General features: G+C 49.5%; 1 protein-coding gene across 2 annotated transcripts; it reads left to right on the top strand.

Annotated features, from left to right (window-relative positions):
* The first annotated feature begins 1355 nt into the window (after positions 1-1355).
* Positions 1356-16329, top strand: LOC120226363 (H-2 class I histocompatibility antigen, Q10 alpha chain-like). 2 transcript variants are annotated; one of them, XM_039224559.1, is made up of 9 exons: positions 1357-1409; positions 1634-1806; positions 4834-4941; positions 11091-11351; positions 12449-12724; positions 14638-14913; positions 15027-15134; positions 15431-15463; positions 15724-16329. In XM_039224559.1, the coding sequence occupies exons 2-9, from the start codon at positions 1758-1760 to the stop codon at positions 15786-15788; spliced, it is 1176 nt and encodes a 391-aa protein (XP_039080490.1). In that variant the 5' UTR covers positions 1357-1409; positions 1634-1757; the 3' UTR covers positions 15789-16329. The 2 variants fall into 2 exon arrangements, with proteins under 2 accessions (XP_039080489.1, XP_039080490.1); XM_039224558.1 differs by having other exon boundaries at positions 1356-1806.
* The last annotated feature ends 1008 nt before the right edge of the window (positions 16330-17337 follow it).

Raw genomic sequence — 17337 nt, 5'->3', positions numbered from 1 at the left:
GGGCCATCCAGTGCTTCAGGAGGTAAGCCATTCTCAGTAAAGTAACCTACAATACAAAGTACCACCTCCCTTCCATCTTTTCTTTTTTTTTTTTAATGTGTATTTATTTTTTGAGAGAGAGAGAGCAGGGGAGGGACAAAGAGAGAGGGAAACAGAGGATCCAAAGTGGGCTCTGCAGTGACAGCAGCAAGCCTGATGTGGGGCTCAGACTCACAAACTGTGAGATAATAACCTGAGCCAAAGTCAGAAGCTTAACTGCTTAACCAACTGAGCCACTCAGGTGCCCCCACTCCACCAAGTTCCCTTCCATCTGTAGTGTAGCTGCCTTCCTGGAAGATGCAGTGTGTACTGTGGAAGCAAAAATGCCTTTGGCCTGCTTCTTTATGACTACACCCATCATTCCCCACAGCCAACTGTCCTGGTTTGCCCAGGACTGAGGGGGCTCCCAGGATGCAGAACTTTCAGTACTAAAACCAGGACAAATTGGTCACCCTTTATACCTTGAAACAAACCAAGACTAACTGGGTTGCTCTGTTTGGTTTGGCCCCCAAAATAAACCTGGATTGCCTAGAAAAACAACTTTCTCCTTGATTTTTGCAGTGCTAATATGCAGATATGTAACAACCTTTGTGAATATAACAATCATAACACAAACATGAATTTTACAGTTTTATTCCTTTAAATATTTTTTTACTTGATTAACTGGACTTTTCATGCCCACCTTCCTTGCATCTCTGCTCTATCCTCTCCAAGTATTCCTTTGGCAATATTAAAAGTTGACAAATGTGCTCTCGATTCGGATCATTACAATCTGGTTTCTTCCTTAGTGAAGGGCCTGCAAGACATCATGGGCATCGCATAGCGGCTCAGAGACCCGGTAGGACAAGGTTCTGGCATCTCTGGCCCCGCCCTCTGACGTGCGACGAACTACCCAGACCCATCCCAGTCAGGACCACCAAAGTCCTCCCTACGAAATTTTCAAATCTCAAAAACCATGAGGGGGTTCTGTGAACTTGGACAAGAAAAGTAACCTTCATTCTCACTAAACCTCTAGCAGAAATTTAGCCATTCTGCATGGAGGAGGACACTTGTGGGGATGAGCACTGGGTGTTATGAGGAAACTAATCTGACAATACACTATTTGTAAAATAAATAAATAAATAAATAAATAAATAAATAAATAAATAAATAAAATTGGAGGGGGAAAAAAAAAGAAATTTAGCCATTCTTCCATGATGGGTGGAAGTAGCAAAGCTCAGCAGTGTTAGCAAGATTTGTGCTGGTGTCCTCAACGGAAACTACTGGTGTTTTCGAATCACGTGACAGTTATGCAAACACCTGAATTTCCAAATGACAGTAACATTAGCTCCGCCGCTGGGTCTTGTTTTCATGAGGGAGTGAAGAAGCACGTAAGCTGTATTTGACAATTTACAACACGATTGGTTTTCCTATATATGTATAAAAGGGACCATCGAGGAGCTGTGCGGGACGGGGCGGGGACAATGGCTTTGGGAGCCGGAGCCCGAGCCTGAAGGGGCCGGGCGCGACTGAGCTGAGCCGGAGCTGGGTGGGGAGGTCGTTGGTGTGGTGCCTTCCCAAAGCTGAGCTCTCGCTCTCCCCCGGTTGGCGCCAGGCCACCGACCCGGCAGCTGAGAACCCACTCCAGGGAAATCCACACCCTGGGGAAGCGCGCTAGGCTCGCGAACCCCGGCTCGAGGATCGTCGGGAACGCGCACGTCTGGACGCCGCCACGGAGAATGCTGCTGTTCCTGCAACTGTCGTGGCTAGTGCGGGAGCTCACCGCAGGTGACTGGGCGGAGAGGCGGAGGGCCTGGGGCAGAACCCCAGCTGTAGCCCACCAGGGCGCGGGTGGGGCTGGGGGAGGCAGGGATAGATAGGCCACTTCCGGGTTTGGGGAACGCGAATAGTGAGTTGGAGAGCCGACCCAGGATTGTAGGAGACGCTAGGCCCTGGGTTAGAGCGCCTGTTTGCTGTCTCCCACTGTGACATAGGGGTCTGGATTAGAGCATGCGGGAAACCGGAGGGACGCGGGGTGCTGGCGGTGACCCCGGCCTGGGACACAGCCGATGCCACACCTTCTTGGGGGTTCCCTTGGACACCTCTGTTGGACTCCACTCGGTTTCTGGGGCTAGGTCCTCCAAGAAGGCCCTGGGGAAGCTCTTGTGGGGTCAGGAATGTGAGAGCGACTGACACGCCCCCTGCTAGCTAGCTCCGGCCGGCGCCCGCCCTTCGCGGTAGGTCTCCGTGGAGCCTTGGCGACGCTCCGTTGGGTTACCCGAGCGTCTCCTAGCGTGGGTGTTGGGTGAGGAGGATTGCTCTGGCCTGGTCCGGAATTTCCATTCTTTCCCAATTTTAATTATTCCGGCATTAGTGGCTGGACCTGACCTCATCCTGGACTTCCCCCCCTTCCAGTCCCCCGGCTCCCATAGGGCACCGCCCACCCGGGGCGCACGTATGGCCAAACATTTATTAGCACAGACCTGGAAGTGTCCACCAGCATAGAAGTAACAATAGCTGGGCACCCTTACGCCGAGCTCTATTCTAAGTGCTTCACATACAAGAAGCCATTTCAAATCACAAAACACTTCTCAATTTACTGTTTACAGATTTAATATACGGCTCAGAGAAGACGCTAGGTGGCAGGATCAAAAGTCGGAATTTTTTTTTTAATGTTATTTATTTTTGAAGGAGAGAGAGACAGAGCATGAACGGGGAAGAGGCAGAGAGAGAGGGAGACACAGAATCTGAGGTGAGGTCCAAGCTCTAAGCAGTCAACACAGAGCCTGATGCACGGCTGGAATTTGGGAACAGTGAGATCATGACCTGAGCGTTTAAGTATAAAGTTTAACCGACTGAGCACCCAGGCGACCCAAAAGTCGGAATTCTTAACCTTTTTTATGCCTTAGACCTGGTCTTAGAATGTTTTTAATACATAAAATGAAATATATAGGATTGCCAAGGAATCTGATTGTTTCTTAAAAGCTATTAAAATCTTTTAACTAGAAATATAAGTGTGTGAGATGTAGTATGTATGCTTCTAAGTTAACACATTAAATAATGCACTGAATAGCAACAATTCCCAGAATTTGAAAGTAGTGAGAGTAAAGCACAGGTCCTGCTAATCCTGCTGAGCTTTGTCGCTTTCATTCATAATGAGAGAAAGGCTGAATTTCAGCCAGAGGTTAGTGAAAATAAAGAGGTTACTTTTCCCCTCCAAGTTGAGGCTCCCAAACTCAACAGGATGCATCTACAGGATTCAGCCCTCAGCTCCCCATGGAAAACACTTGAAGGACAATCACCTTGGATGTCTGGGAAGAAGATTGGGGGAGAGTTTGGTCCTTGAAACAGTGACCCCAATGGCATAGGCCACTGTGTCTTTGGGCCAATATTGTATAACCAGGTCACATACAGCCTCTGGAGATCCTACTTACAGCACCCCCAAGTCCTCGGGTGTGATATAGGAGCATATGGGTGATTCTAGTTCTGCGTCGCAGGAATGGTCATGAATGTGTGCACTTAGGCCCTGTAGCCATATGGTAGGGAATGGCTGGGGCTGATGTAGGGAGACGGGACCCCAAGCCAAAGAGGAGGAAAAATGTGGAGGGATAGCCCCAGGGGTTACCCAACTGTAGGAGGGAGATGGCACACAGAGTGGAAGTAGCCAGGGGTTTTCGGCTGGCCTGCTTACAACACTCCTGGATGCCAAGCTTTCCCTTTAGAAGCTAGGGAATGAGGAAGTGGCTTTCATGGGGGCAGATATCATGAGTGCTGCAGTGGGGCAGTTTGAAGTAGCTCAAACCTTAGAATCACCCAGAGAGCTTGTTGAGCTACAGAAAGCTGGACCCCACCCCCAGAGCTTCTGATTCAGTAGGGCTAGGTTAGGTCCTGCAAATTTGCATTTCTAGAAAGTTCCTAGGTGATACTAATGCAGCTGGTCCTGGAACCACACTAGATTCACTAGCCTAGAATCTTCTTCCCTCCTCAACAAACCTACTGCCTGGAAACTCACAGCTGGTGAGATCCCCTCCAGGTTTCAGCCTATGAGGCCCTTGACCCCAGCACCTTCCCACCCCAGGGTGTTCCTGGTGCCTGGTATTTCCTGTACAACACTCATCAGCCCTGCTCACCTTATTGGACCTACTTATTTAATTTTTCACCTGCCACCTCCTTGTCAGACCTGAGCTTCCTTGGGCCCATGTCTGTCTTGGTTTCTCTCTGTCCCCACACACACCCCCACCTAGCTCAGTGCCTGGCTCGGAGTAGGTGCTCAACAGATGTTTGCCAAACGAATAATACTGCAAGGGGAGAGGTCAGGACCCGCCCAGGTGAGCAAGTGGACAGATCTGGGCAGAGCCAGGCAGAGTCAAGAGAGCATGGCACCACCTGGGAGGTATCAATGCCTGCTAGTGTCTTCTCCTCTTCCTTTCAAACCAACTAAATGCATATCCATAGCAGAATTGTCAAAGCTTCCAGGAGGTGTGGGGGCAGCTGTGTGGAAACTTCTGGCAGAGATATGAGCAACCCAGCCCTGGCTTCCCTCTTAAGTGGAACAGCCTACCTCACAGAAATGCAGTAAAAATGCCATGAATTAATACTTATAAAGCTCTGGCACCAAGATTCAGAATTCAGCCCTGTTGATTTTACATTTGCATGCTAAGGAAGTTTCCAGTCATTCCTGAGGCAAGGTTCCCATGTCCTTCTTCCCTTCCAATGTGACTCTGTCATTTCATACCATCTCTCCAAGCAGACAAGGATGTGTAGGATGCTTATGCCTTGAGATTCATATTTCCTTTTTCCTTGTCCTCCATGCAGAGAGTCCCTGGGGGCTGCCTGTGGTAGCTGATGGCCCAGCTTCCTTAGCAAAAGTGGTAATGGCAGAACTGGCCGACCTGAAGTTAGAAAACAAGCCATGGCCTGGAGGTAAGGCTCAGCCCACATGCGAAAAAAGAAGGCAAGATGGCAGAGACCAGGAACCCCTCCTTCCAAGCCTATAGGAGGGCATGTCCAGAGTCTGGGAACCTAGTAGACTGTCTTTGCTCAGGTGGGCGACACAGAGGCCAGAGGGTGTCCCAGAGGGGGCTTCACTCAGGTATCTTTCCCCACCCTCATGCCCCCATACTCCAGCTCTCTTTTTCCCATGCTCCCTCTCCCTACCAGATAGGAAAGAACTAAAGCTAAGAAAATGATGTCCACAGAACCCTTCCTCCATGCCTATACTTCTTCTTTATGTTTATTACCTCACCAAATGCTCCAGTGGAGCAGGTCACAGATGAAGAAACCAAAGTCTGAAGCTGTGAAATAAGGTCACACAGTTAGAGAGTTGCAATCCACATGGATTGTAGGGAGGTGGAGCAGACACAAAAATGTCTCCAGAGGTTGGGGCCGGAAAGGGATAGGGCACTTCATCCCCCACCACAGTCAGAGAAAGAGGGAGGCTGTGCATAAGAGGGCAGGACTGCCCCTTTTGTGGGGGTGGGGCATTGGTGATGTGGACCAGTGACCAGGAATGAGCAGTGAGGGAAGGGGTGGCTGATGACACAGGGCCTTAGGCAGTAATGTGCATGTGGCCACTTAGGCCAAGTCACAGCATGAGCAGAGTCCCCTGGACACCTGTCATGTGGCCTCCACTTCTTCTTGCTGTGACCTCACAGTGCCTGGCACTGACCCCAGCCTGTCAGGGGTATTACTTCCAAAGCTGCAGAGGTAGCCTGATGATTGTTCAGCTTCTTTTGCCTTACTGTGGGCTGGAGCCCAAAGTATGAGGATCCCTCTTGGATCCAGTTAGCAAGTAGGAATCATGTCCCAGCTCAAACCATCCTCTTGGAACAAAAAGATGGGTATGGGCATGGGAGCATGTGAACTCCCACAGAGAGCAGGCTGGGCCCCCAGGACCATCCAGTAGGTGGAGTAGACAGCAATGGGATTTTCAGGGAAGAAGGAATGTTGGACTCCTCACTGGGTACGTGAGAGGTAGTACCTGGAAGTCAGTTGAACAAGGGGTCTACAATCATGAACTTGTCCTTAAATAGTTCTCTGACTCCCAGATGGGGACCAGATGCCAAGGTGTAGGCCATGGGTGAAAAGTCCAAGGCAGAGCAGATGCCAGAAACCCCATGGCAAGGAGGGCTAGTCCAGAGGCTATATCCAGGTCATTCCAGACACCATCTGGACAAGCCTGGGAAGGATTTGGGATCCAACCCCTTCTTTCACCCCTACTGCTACTACCTATATAGCTACTGAGTAACACCACCATTTTAATTTTCCCCTGTGTTATTACAAAAACCTCAAGAAAGCTACTGCCTCAGGACCTTTGCCCTTTGTACTGACTTTCCCTTCTGAAAACCTGGAATGCTCTCTCCTAGATCTTTACATGGCTGGCTCTTTCAGGTCTTTATTAAAGAGTTTTCTTTGCGGGGAGGGGTGCTTCCCTGTCTATTCTATCTAAAATTTTAAGCCCCACTCCTAACATTTTGTATATCTCTGTGTTATTTTTCCCTCTCAGAACCTATTGCTGTCCAGCCTGTCATACATTTTATTCATTTGTTTTGCTTATCCTACATTCATGTAAACTTCCTAAGAGCAGCCACTTTCCCGACATCCCCAGGGCCTCAGAGAGGGCCAAACAGCGGGTGTTCAGAAAGTACTTACTGTGTGGGGCAACAGGGAGGGCCCTGCCAGACCATATGGGCAAGGGTGGGTAGAGCTGAGGCCACTTAAACCATGTCCAGGGTGGTGTCTGTGGAGGGTAGAGAGTGAAGAGATGCCTTGGGGAGAATGCTGCTCATGTGCCCCCAGCCAGCCACATACTGTCAGTCTTTATAGTGTGTTCACTAAAGGGCGGGTGTGGGCTAGGGGACACCTTGAGAATCTGGATATGCAGTCTGGCCCTATTTTTTGCTACTGGTGTGAGCTTTGCAGGTGACTTTGCCTCTTTGGGGCTCAGTTTCCTCATGTGTCATAGACAGGCACAATAGTGGCACAATAGTATCTTCCTGATAAAATTGTTAAGAGAATTAATGGAGCCAAAAAAATTTTTTTTTTTTTTTTTACAAATAGTTTATTGTCAAATTGGTTTCCATATAACACCCAGTGCTCATCCTCACAAGTGCCCTCCTCCACTGAAGCCAAAATTTTATAAAGTGCTCAGGACAGGGCCCAGCACCTAAGTGCTTTAGAACTATTTTGTAATTAAAAAAAATAATACATTGATAGACTTCCCCTCATTTTTATTTTATTTTATTTTTTTTATATATTTTTATTTATTTCTAGGAGAGAGAGAGAGACAGCATGAGCAGGGGAGGGTCAGAGAGAGAGGGAGATACAGACTCTGAAATAGGCTCCAGGCTCTGAGCTGGCAGTCAGCACAGGGCCCGACGCGGGGCTCGAACCCACGAACCGCGAGATCATGACCTAAGTGAAAGTCGGACGCTTAACCAACTAAGCCACCCAGGCGCCCCTTCCCCTCATTTTTAAACAAAAGTAACCGGCCACTAAAGCAGCTAACATTAATAAATAGTAACATTACCTAGAAAGAAAATTGTGTACTTGCCCCAACGGAACAACCAGATGTGTGTTGCTCTCTTTCCTGCAGGCCTGAACTTGGATCACTTGTTCTTTCCCACCTTCCCACACCTAGGGAAGAGCATGTCAGCACCTTTGCAGCCTCTTTGCTTCAGTGATGGGAATACCAGGGTCCCTGCACCCTCACTCTGTGTCCCTTGGGCTTCAGTAATAGTGGCAGCTTGAAGACTGGCATAGCTTTCAGAGGACATCCCTCTTCCCAGAGTGTGTATCCTTCTCTCTGTTTCAGGGCAGCAGAACCTGCCCATCAAACTCATAAGACACACAGACTTTAGTCTCATCTTATGTGTATTTGTTTTCTATAGTTGCTATAACAAGGGGACCATGGGGTGCCTGGATGGCATTGGCTGAAGTTGTGATCTCACAGTTTGTGGGTTCAAGCCCCACGTCAGGCTGTGAGCTGACAGCTCAGAGCCTGGAGCCTCCTTCAGATTCTCTGCTTAAGATTCTGTCTCTCTCTCTCTCTCTTTGCCCCTTTCCTGCTTGTGCACATGCACGTTCTTGCTCACTAGCTCTCTCTCTCTCACAAAAATAATAAACATTAGAAAGAAAAAACAAGGGGACCATAACTTGGCAGCTTAAGACAACATACATTTATTCTCTTAGATTTCTAAAGTTCAGAAGTCCAAAATGGGCTTCACTGGGCTGAAACTAAGGTGCCATGGGAAAGCTCCCTACAAAGGCTCTCAGGAAGAATCCATTTCTTTGCCTTTTCCAGCTTTCTAGAACTTCATTCCTTGGCTCATGGCACATTCCTGACTCTCTGTTCCATCTTCATGTCTAGACTATCTTCTCTGATAGTCATGGAGTCTACCTCTGTCTCCCTTTCATAACAACACATTTATGGCCTGCCTAGACAATCCAGGATAATCTCCCCATCTCAAGATCCTTAATTTAATCACATCTACAAAATCCCTGTTACTAAATAAGGTAACATTCATAGGTTCTAGGGATATCTTTGGGGACCATGATTCAGCCTACCATACTGTGCTCCCTTAGCTGTGGAGGAGGCAGGACAAAAACTACGACATGCGTGGCTTCCCCTGCTACCCAGGAGGCCCAGCAGCTACCCAAGGGTACAGGCTCTTTGCCTTCCATCACCTCCAGGACAAGCAGAGCTGCTACAAATCAGAGCCAAGGAGCAGGTGGGTCACCTTAACATAGAGAAGCCACGGCCTCTGTTCCTTTCAAAGCCTGCATGCCTGTTCACAGCTCCCAGCCCAGGAGCATCCCACTAATCTTAACTCAGTGGTTTGCAAGGAAACAGCACTCTGAGACTCAGTCACCTCCCAGGAGGCCCATAGCAGTCCAGACCTGGTATAAGCTCTTCACTCAAACACTTTCAGCATTGATCCCTCTCACCTCCCATAAGGAGGTTTCACCAGTGCGAGAAGAGGGCTCCCTTGTCTTCTTCCTAAACTTAGAAAAAGCAGGCTTGAGGCACCTGGGTGGCTCATTCGGTTAAGCATCCAGCTTCGGCTCAGGTCGTGATGTCACAGTTTGTGAGTTCAAGCCGTGCATCGTGCTCTGTACTGACAGCTCAGAGCCTGGAGCCTGCTTCGGATTCTGTGTCTCCCTCTCTCTTTGCCCCTGCCTCACTCACCTTCTGTCTCTGTCTCTCTCTCTCAAAAGTAAATAAACATTAAAAAAGAAAGAAAGAAAAAAGAAAAAGCAGGATCTGAGGAGAGAATCCAGGCTCCTCTCTTTTTAGTACATGACTTTGGGTTCTGTGCTTGCCCTCCCCTGGGCCTCAGTTCCCTCATCTGTGAAACAGGGCCAGTCACACCAACTTCTTAGGTTTATCCTAAGGACTAACTGAGGCAGTGAATGAAAAGCAGTTAGACTGGTGCAGGGCACACAGCGGTCACTCTCCAAAAATGACAGCTCTGATCATCATCATTGCCCTTCATGTTCTTGTTTTCTGTCCAACTCAATAAATGCTGGAAGTGTCTACTGTATGCCAAGCATGGTGTTCTTCCAAGACCCATAGAAACACTAGTAGCACAGTCAAATGTATTGCCCACCCTCATGGAGCCCACAGTTTCATAGGGAGGCCAGAGACCCCTGAGGGATGTCTGGGTGGAATCAGAAGGGGTTCATGGAGGAAGGGACACCTGATCTTCAAACCTGAGGGTTGAGAAGACATTGGCTGAGAGGAGAGGGAACAGCAGGAACTGCAGGTACAAAGGGCCTGGGCAGAGTTTGATGTGGCCGTAAAGTTGCAGAAGGAGCAGTGAAGATGGGGATGCATTTGACTCCTCCCCTCACATGTGAATATTCAAATGTTAAGCACCTATTGTGTGCCAGCAGCTGTTACAGGCTGGGAAGAGAGAATGATCATTAAAAAAAATTTTTTTAAGTTTATTTTGAGAGTGAGAGCAAGGGGCAGAGAGGAAGGGAGAGAGAATCCCAAGCAGGCTCCATGCGGTCAGTGCAGAGCCCAACACAGGGCTCAATCCCACCAACTGGGAGATCATGACCTGAGCTGAAATCAAGAGTCAGATGCTTAACTGACTGAGCTGCCTAGGCACCCCAGGAGAATGACACTTACAGGAATCTCTGCCCTTGGGGAACAGACGTTACAGGGGAGAGACAGACTATGAACAAGATAAACAGGTAAAGTGCACATTTGCCAGGAGGTGGTAATAATGCTCTAGAGAAAAATACTGTTGGGAGTGCTGGGAGTATAAGTATTTAACAGAGTGGGCAAGGAAGGCTTTACTGAGAAAGCAGCATTTTTTAAAAATGAAGGGAGTAAGCCCTGGGTGAGTCTCTGGGAGTGAGTGTCTGAGAAAGGTAGGCTGAGTTTTTCTCAAAGATACAGCACTTGTTTTCATAGCTTGAGTCAGGCCTGGCTGCTAAATAGATTTCATCTCCAGCATCAAGTTGAATGGATGAGTTGGTGCTTCAGGAGATGGTGGAGAACAAACCTCAGGGCAGCATTTGGATGTAAAGAGAAGAAATAACTAGCACTGTCTGCTGTGGGAAGAGTAGTAAGTGGGGAGTGCAGTCAGAATGCCACCAACTTGGCAGCAATGGTTCAAGCCAGGAGTGATGGCTCAGCTTGATCAGGCGTCTCTGGGGGAATGAATAAGTTCACGTAAATTAAGCTTAAAAACAATCAATTTTTAAAATCCTCCCTTTCTTATTGTGATGGGAAACCATCACAGTACTCACAGAAATGAGTGTAAAGTATGAGTAAGTAAGCCCTGAGTGAGGAGCTGAGAAACTTCCTAGAAATAAAGTCAACAGCCCTGAGCATATAAACTTTGGCTTCAATGTTTGCTTGCTTGCCTGATTGATTGATTGATGCTTTAATTAAACTATTTGGATACCTTTTTTTTTTTTTAACTAAAATTCCCAGTTCTTGCTCATACTGATTAGCAAATACTCTGGATAAGTTTCCACTGCCAACCCCTTCAGTCACCCCAACCTGTGGTGCAGATCCTGGCAGTGCATAGGAGCCTGATTGTTTCGTATCTTCACAGGGACACACTCTCTCCACTACCACTACCTGGCCCTGTCAGAGCCAGGCCCAGGCCTTCCTCAATTTCTGGCTGTAGGCTACATGGATGACCAGCCCTTCATCCATTATGACAGTCATGTGGACAGAGCCAAGCCTCAGGCCCCATGGATGGCAGCTATGGACGCCCAGTACTGGGAAACAGAGACGCAGAAGCAGAGGGCCTGGGCACAGGTGCAGCAGGTGGAGACATGGACTGTGATGGGCTACCACAACCAGAGCAGTGGTGCGTCAGAGGCTCCTACCACCCTACATCCTCCTTCCTTCACACTCCGCATGCTGACCTCCTAGGCAGCCATGTCCTTCCATTCAGGAACAGAGGTCACTCCATTGAGCCTGTAAGAGGGTGCAAAGCATGTTCCTGATGCATAGCTTTTCTGCCACAGCCAAGTAGGGGCCATAGGGTCCTTCAGAATCAGTTGTGGCCCCAGCGGCCAGCACAGCAAGCATCCACAGAAGCTAGGGTCCCACAGTGCCTCCTGTTCAGATACCCAGGGTTCCACACCTCAGCAGACTGGCAGAGGCAGAGACTTTTCCCTTCCTCATCCCCTCATCCTCACCAAACACTTAAATCTCACCCACCCCCAGGCCCTCAGACACCAACTCTGCCATGCAGGGAGGGAAGCCCAATGAACTTGAACTAGGCAGACAGCTGAAGGTGAGAAAGAGAAGCTAATTAAAGACACCTGCTCTACCCAGTGTCCGTGAGGAATGGCATTCCTGACAGGCTTCCGCTTCCTTATCTCAGCAAAGGCTAGCTCATGCTCCCTGCCAGCTGCTGCTAATGCTGAATGTAGTGCTTGTGGAGCACTTGTTCACAGCCCTTTCCCATCCTGTGCCTGGAAACCCAAACAACTGATGCTGCAGTTCCCAGAGGCCTCAGAAGGAGTAGATGTAAAAGCACAAGACTGGGACAAGCTACACATTAGCCCAGGAGTCCCAGGATAATAAGCACGACTAGCCCCCAGGTGCTGTGGTAGCAGCCAGGCTCACATTTTAACACCTCTTTTACATCTCTGAAATTGGGGTGTGAAATCATCTTAACCACGAGTGTCTTTTGAGGACATCTTACATCCATAAGTAGCAGAGTTTTCCTTCTAATAATGATGCCTGTAGTTATGTACTCAAGTGTTCTCACATGAGAAGCCCGACAGGTTTCTCAGCCCTGACCTGCTTATGAAAATTACCCAGGGAACATTTTTTGCAAATAGCACCACCCCAACCCCCCTTCGGAGGCACCCATGGGTGGTGGGCTTCTTTCCAGCTCTCAGGGATTCGACCCATAGCCCATGGAAACCAGAGCCTTCTTGCCCATGTGCACAGGTATGCACAGCACTCAACGAGCGTTTGGTTGTGAGATCCAGGAGGACGGCCATACCAGCAGCTTCTGGCAGTTTGGCTTTGATGGGCAGGACCACCTGTCACTGGACCTGGAGACTCTGCGTTGGGTGTCAGCCAAGCCTGTGGCTGTGCAGACCAAGCGCTGGTGGGAGACAGAGCGCTGCTATGCCGAGTATGACAAGGCCTATCTGGAGGGCCTCTGCCTCACTTCCCTGCGCAGGTACCTGGAGCTGGGAGGCCAGAGCCTCACCCGGAAAGGTAAGGTGCAGCCTGTGGCAACACAGAGGGGCCCACACCCCCGTTCTCAAGGGTCTTGGAGGGTGAGGAGACAGGCTGTGTTCTCCTGGCTCAGACAAGCCCATTGGGCCCCAGAAAGAAGGCTGAGTAGCCAACGGCCTCCCCATGTAGGCAGCACAGAAGCCTGGATCTTGGGCCCTCATTCCAGGTTAGGTAGAATGGGAAGTTTATGCCACACAGTATGGTCTTGGCGAATGAGGCCCTGACTCTGGGCCTCATTTTATTCATGTATAGAGTAAGTAGGTTAAACTAGGTGGCCCATAAAGCCCTTTGTGGGTTTAACATTCTGTGGTTCTCCTTGGAAAGTGCACCTCAGGCCCCAGGGGATAGCACCCATCACTAGGCCAGTCCCTGGACTACTGAAGCTGAGGCTCTTCACCCCCACACCCCTCATGCTAAACATGCTCCTCAGACTCTAGGTGCATCCCTAAACTCCTGACTGCAGCCAGCAGGGCTGGAGATACAAGGACTAGGATGGGCCCTAGGGAAGGTGAGTGCATGCCTCACCAGCTGCTAGTGGGTAGGGCTGGTCAGAGCACCCAACACACCATGGGTATTTGGTGATGGAATGGTGGAATGTGAATCAGCTGAGGCAATGGGAAGGCCATTCCTTCAAGGGAAAGCAGGGCAAATAACATCAAGAGAAGATGTGATTATGAGAGCCGAGTGTGGGGAGGTCAGGGCTCAGGTACCGGAGCCTAGCCTGAAGATCCACATCCTGGCTCCAGGACTTGCTAGCTGTGTGACCTTGGGCAAGTTACTTGCCCTTTCTGTGCCTCAGTTTCCTCATCAGTATTGCAGAGATGGTAATAATAGCCCCTGCCTCCAAGAAGCACCATATTGGTGTCTTAAATGATGTTGAGCTCTCATCCAGCACCAGGGGGATGTTCTACACACATATCACCTGATGGATTAGTCAGGAATCTCCACAGAAACAGAACCAACAGGATGTGTTTAGAGAGAAAGAGAAAGAGACATATTTAAGGAATCCGCCCACGTGACTGTGGGGGCTCAGGAGTCCTAAGATCTGCAGTTGGCAAGCCTAGAGACCAAAGGGAGCCAGTGTTTCAGTTTGAGTCCACAGGCAGGAAGCCTCAGCTGAAGATAGTCAGGCAGGGGTAATTCCCTCTCACTCAGATTTTTTGTCCTGTTCAGATCTTCAAGTGATTGGATGGAGTCCACTCACATTGGGGGCAGCAATCTGCTTTACTGAGTCCATTGATTCAGATGTGAATCTCACCCAGAATAATACTTGACCAAATGCGTAGGCACAGTGTAGCCCAGTGAAGTTGACACATGAAATGAACCATCTCCCCTGGATTGTCATTTGGAACAACCCTGAGAGGAAAGAACAAAGAATCCCCATCTGGCCTGTGAGACTGGGGGATTGTGGACAGGAGTCAGGCTGGGCTTCAATTCCAGGCTGTCTGGCTCCAGAGCTACACTCATGACCACCTCATTCCAAAGTGAGGGAAGGACCACCATTCTTGTCTTCACTTAACCTCTTGCTAGGCACCTACCATGTGCAAGAAGTCACAGGTGAAGTATGTAAAGTCTGAGAAAACCAAAAGGTTTCTGTGGGTAGAAGGGGGTTGTCAACACAGCCAACAGCTCCATCCAGGACCTCCTTTGAGGTTAGAGTCAGGAAGTCACATACTCCCCTATGGAAATTCGCAAGAACATCCCCCTTTGGAATGGTTGGCAGTGGGTCATCCCTTCCTCCAACATTGGTTGAGTACCTCCCCTGGAGAGAGACCTTGTCTCCATCTCCTGTCTTCCACCATGGAAGATGCTAGAGGAGCCCAGGATCAGGCATGAGGAATGAGCACATAGCAGCTTCTCACTAGCCTTCCTCCCTCGACCTCTTTCTGCAGAGCCTCCCACAGTGCAGGTGACAAGACACACAGCCGACGACGGTGGCATCACACTGAGGTGCTGGGCCTGGGGCTTCTACCCACGGGACATCTCGTTGAGCTGGTGGCTGGGGGAAGAGGAGCTGGTTCAAGAGACTGAGTATGTGGAGACACGCCCCAGCGGAGACGGTACCTACCAGACATGGACGGCTGTGCGGGTGCCAGCCAGGATGGTGAATGAGTACATTTGCCATGTGCAGCACTCCAGCTTGAACCATACTCTCACTGTGGCCTGGGGTGAGGAGATGGGCTTGGAAGAGGGAATGAGGAGGAGCAGGGGAGTGTCCCAGGGAACCCAGAGACAGTCCCATAGCCTGGGGCTGGTGCCTCCTCTTCTTTGCCTACCTTAGAAGCACCCTCTCATCAGTGGATAACCAGTGCCATGGTTCTCTCCATCTTCACCATCACTTTCTTGCTGGTGGCTGGAATTTTGATCTTCATCAAGCAATACTCTCAAGGTAAGAAGAAAAGAAAAAAAAAAGTGGTAGAGGGTCCTCATAGCCAGCCCAACCCTGTAGGGAGAAATGCTCTGCTCCCATCCCTTCCACCAGAACTGTTCCCTCCTGTCCCTGTTTGTGGAAAAGCCCAAGTACCCTCACAGAATAGCCATACATTGCCCTAAAGACACTAAAGATCACTAGGCCAGACCTTCAAAAGGCCCGAGGGGAGAAGAGGAAATGGAAGGTGGGCACCCGAGACCCCACCTCTGCCTACCACCCACCTAGTCTCTCCTTTTATGTTCTTTTTCCCATAGCCAGGAATAAGGAATCTTGCAAACAAGCCCCAGGTGAGTGTGGGATGGGTGGGTTGGGGAGAAGAAGCCCCACGTGCTCTCAAGCATGGCTAAGATGCCTGAAAACCAAAAATGGAGGCAGGGTGGTGGGTGGGAGCTTTCAGTCTCTAGCATGTCCTCATCCCTCGCTCTCTGTTCCCTCCCACCATCTGGGAGCCAGATGGAGGGGGCAGGGAGCACTCCAGGGAGCCACTGCTGAGTTTCAGGAAGAGCTAGGAAGCAATCTGGGTCACGTCCCTACTTTCTCTCTGCAGATGGAGAGGAGCCTCATAATTCCCAAAGCCCAATCATCATGGAGGCTGCTCAGCTGCTCTGCTGACACAAGTTCACTGTCACAGATCAAGGAAGTGTTTTATAGTGTTTGGGGGCCTCCAGCATGCTAGCTGGCTGGCAGTGGTGATCCAACTGTGAAGGGCCCACCGCACCCCAAAACAGCCCTCCTCAGCTCCAGCCTCATCACAAGAAGTCTGGGCCACTAAGATAGATTTGCCATCTTCCTGAAGTCCTTTTAAAAGTAATGGTCTCCAGTTTGGAGGGTGGGAAGGAGGGCAGTATAATTCCACAGATCGGTTCACACTTGACAATTTGCACAATAATTTCATGTTAAGTGTAAATCCCACTTGAGCTTCTCAGGTACTCTGTGAGTTCAGTGGTGGTATTCTCACCTCCAATTCCCCAACATGAAAACCATAGCCACGGGAAGTTAAAGAAGAACCAGAAGAACAGTCAAAGAGTTATGGGGGCAGCATCCTGCATCCATCTGCTGGCAGCTGGAAGAAGTGGCCAAATGCCTACCTCCTTTTATAAGTGTGTTCTTGTGTGTATGTAAATTTTCTTTTATAAAGAAGTTTGAAATGTTGGGGGTGTGTGAGAGTATGTGGTTCCAGGAGGGCGAGGATGGATGTGTGAGGGTGTGTAGGGAGTGATGGTGTGTGAGGGTATGTGTGTGGCAGGGGGTGTCTTTGTGTGTATGAGAAGTTCAGGGGGACAGGTGCCCAGGGAACTGTTGATAGCCCAGGACAGCTGAAGGATGGGAAACAATACAGTCAGTATTTTCCATCCTGTCCTCTTCAATGATTTGAATTTTTACAATAGGCCCGTGTTACTTTTACAATAAGGGGAAGAGAAGTTTCACTATGTCCTGTGGAAATGCTTAAGTATTCTTGTTAAGGGTGTGTCTGGGGAAGGTCTGGCCTCACCTTCTCCATATTTCAGTGGAGCAGAAACCCCATGTCTCCTTTGTAAATAAGAATCTCTTGGAGAGCACACAATTTTGTTTATTCAGAGAACAATTCCAATCTCACGGCCAGCTGACATGCAAGGGGAGAGGACTCCAGAGCCACAGCAGAAGGACCACTCCACTGGCATAAAGGATACAAGCCTGGGCCCTTCACAGGGCACCCTCTGCCTCTCCGTAGGACCCCAACACATGACTGAGCCTCTTGTGGAGACTTCTTTTTTTTTTTTTTTAATGTTTTATTTATTTCTAGGAGAGAGAGAGAGACAGCGCGAGCAGGGGAGGGTCAGAGAGAGAGGGAGTCACAGACTGAAACAGGCTCCAGGCTCTGAGCTGGCAGCCAGCACAGAGCCCGACGCGGGGCTCGAACCCACGAACCGCGAGATCATGACCTAAGCGAAAGTCGGATGCGTAACCGACTAAGCCACCCAGGCGCCCCTTGTGGGGACTTCTGAAACCTTCATGTCTGAAGCCCTGTGAGGCCCCAAACAAAGGATGTGAAAGATTTATGATACTAGAAAGAGTCAGCCTGCCCTGGTGGCCTGAAGGACCTCAGCAGTGAACTTGTAACTATCTGATTGTACTGAAAATGTGTCTTAAATGTCTGTCTGCCTGTCTTAGTAATGCCATC

The sequence above is a fragment of the Hyaena hyaena genome, unplaced genomic scaffold (genome assembly GCF_003009895.1).
Source record: "Hyaena hyaena isolate Hyena2069 unplaced genomic scaffold, ASM300989v1 scaffold_1662, whole genome shotgun sequence".
NCBI lineage: Eukaryota > Metazoa > Chordata > Mammalia > Carnivora > Hyaenidae > Hyaena > Hyaena hyaena.
This window is presented reverse-complemented; position numbering and strand designations above follow the sequence as displayed.

Bases quoted from the DNA above. Each gene is read 5' to 3' on its own strand.
- LOC120226363 (XM_039224558.1), top strand. From the start codon at position 1,758: ATGCTGCTGTTCCTGCAACTGTCGTGGCTAGTGCGGGAGCTCACCGCA. The intron at 4,942-11,090 runs GTAAGGCTCAGC...GTATCTTCACAG, and splicing joins AAACAAGCCATGGCCTGGAG to GGACACACTCTCTCCACTAC. The intron at 11,352-12,448 runs GTGCGTCAGAGG...CCATGTGCACAG, and splicing joins CTACCACAACCAGAGCAGTG to GTATGCACAGCACTCAACGA.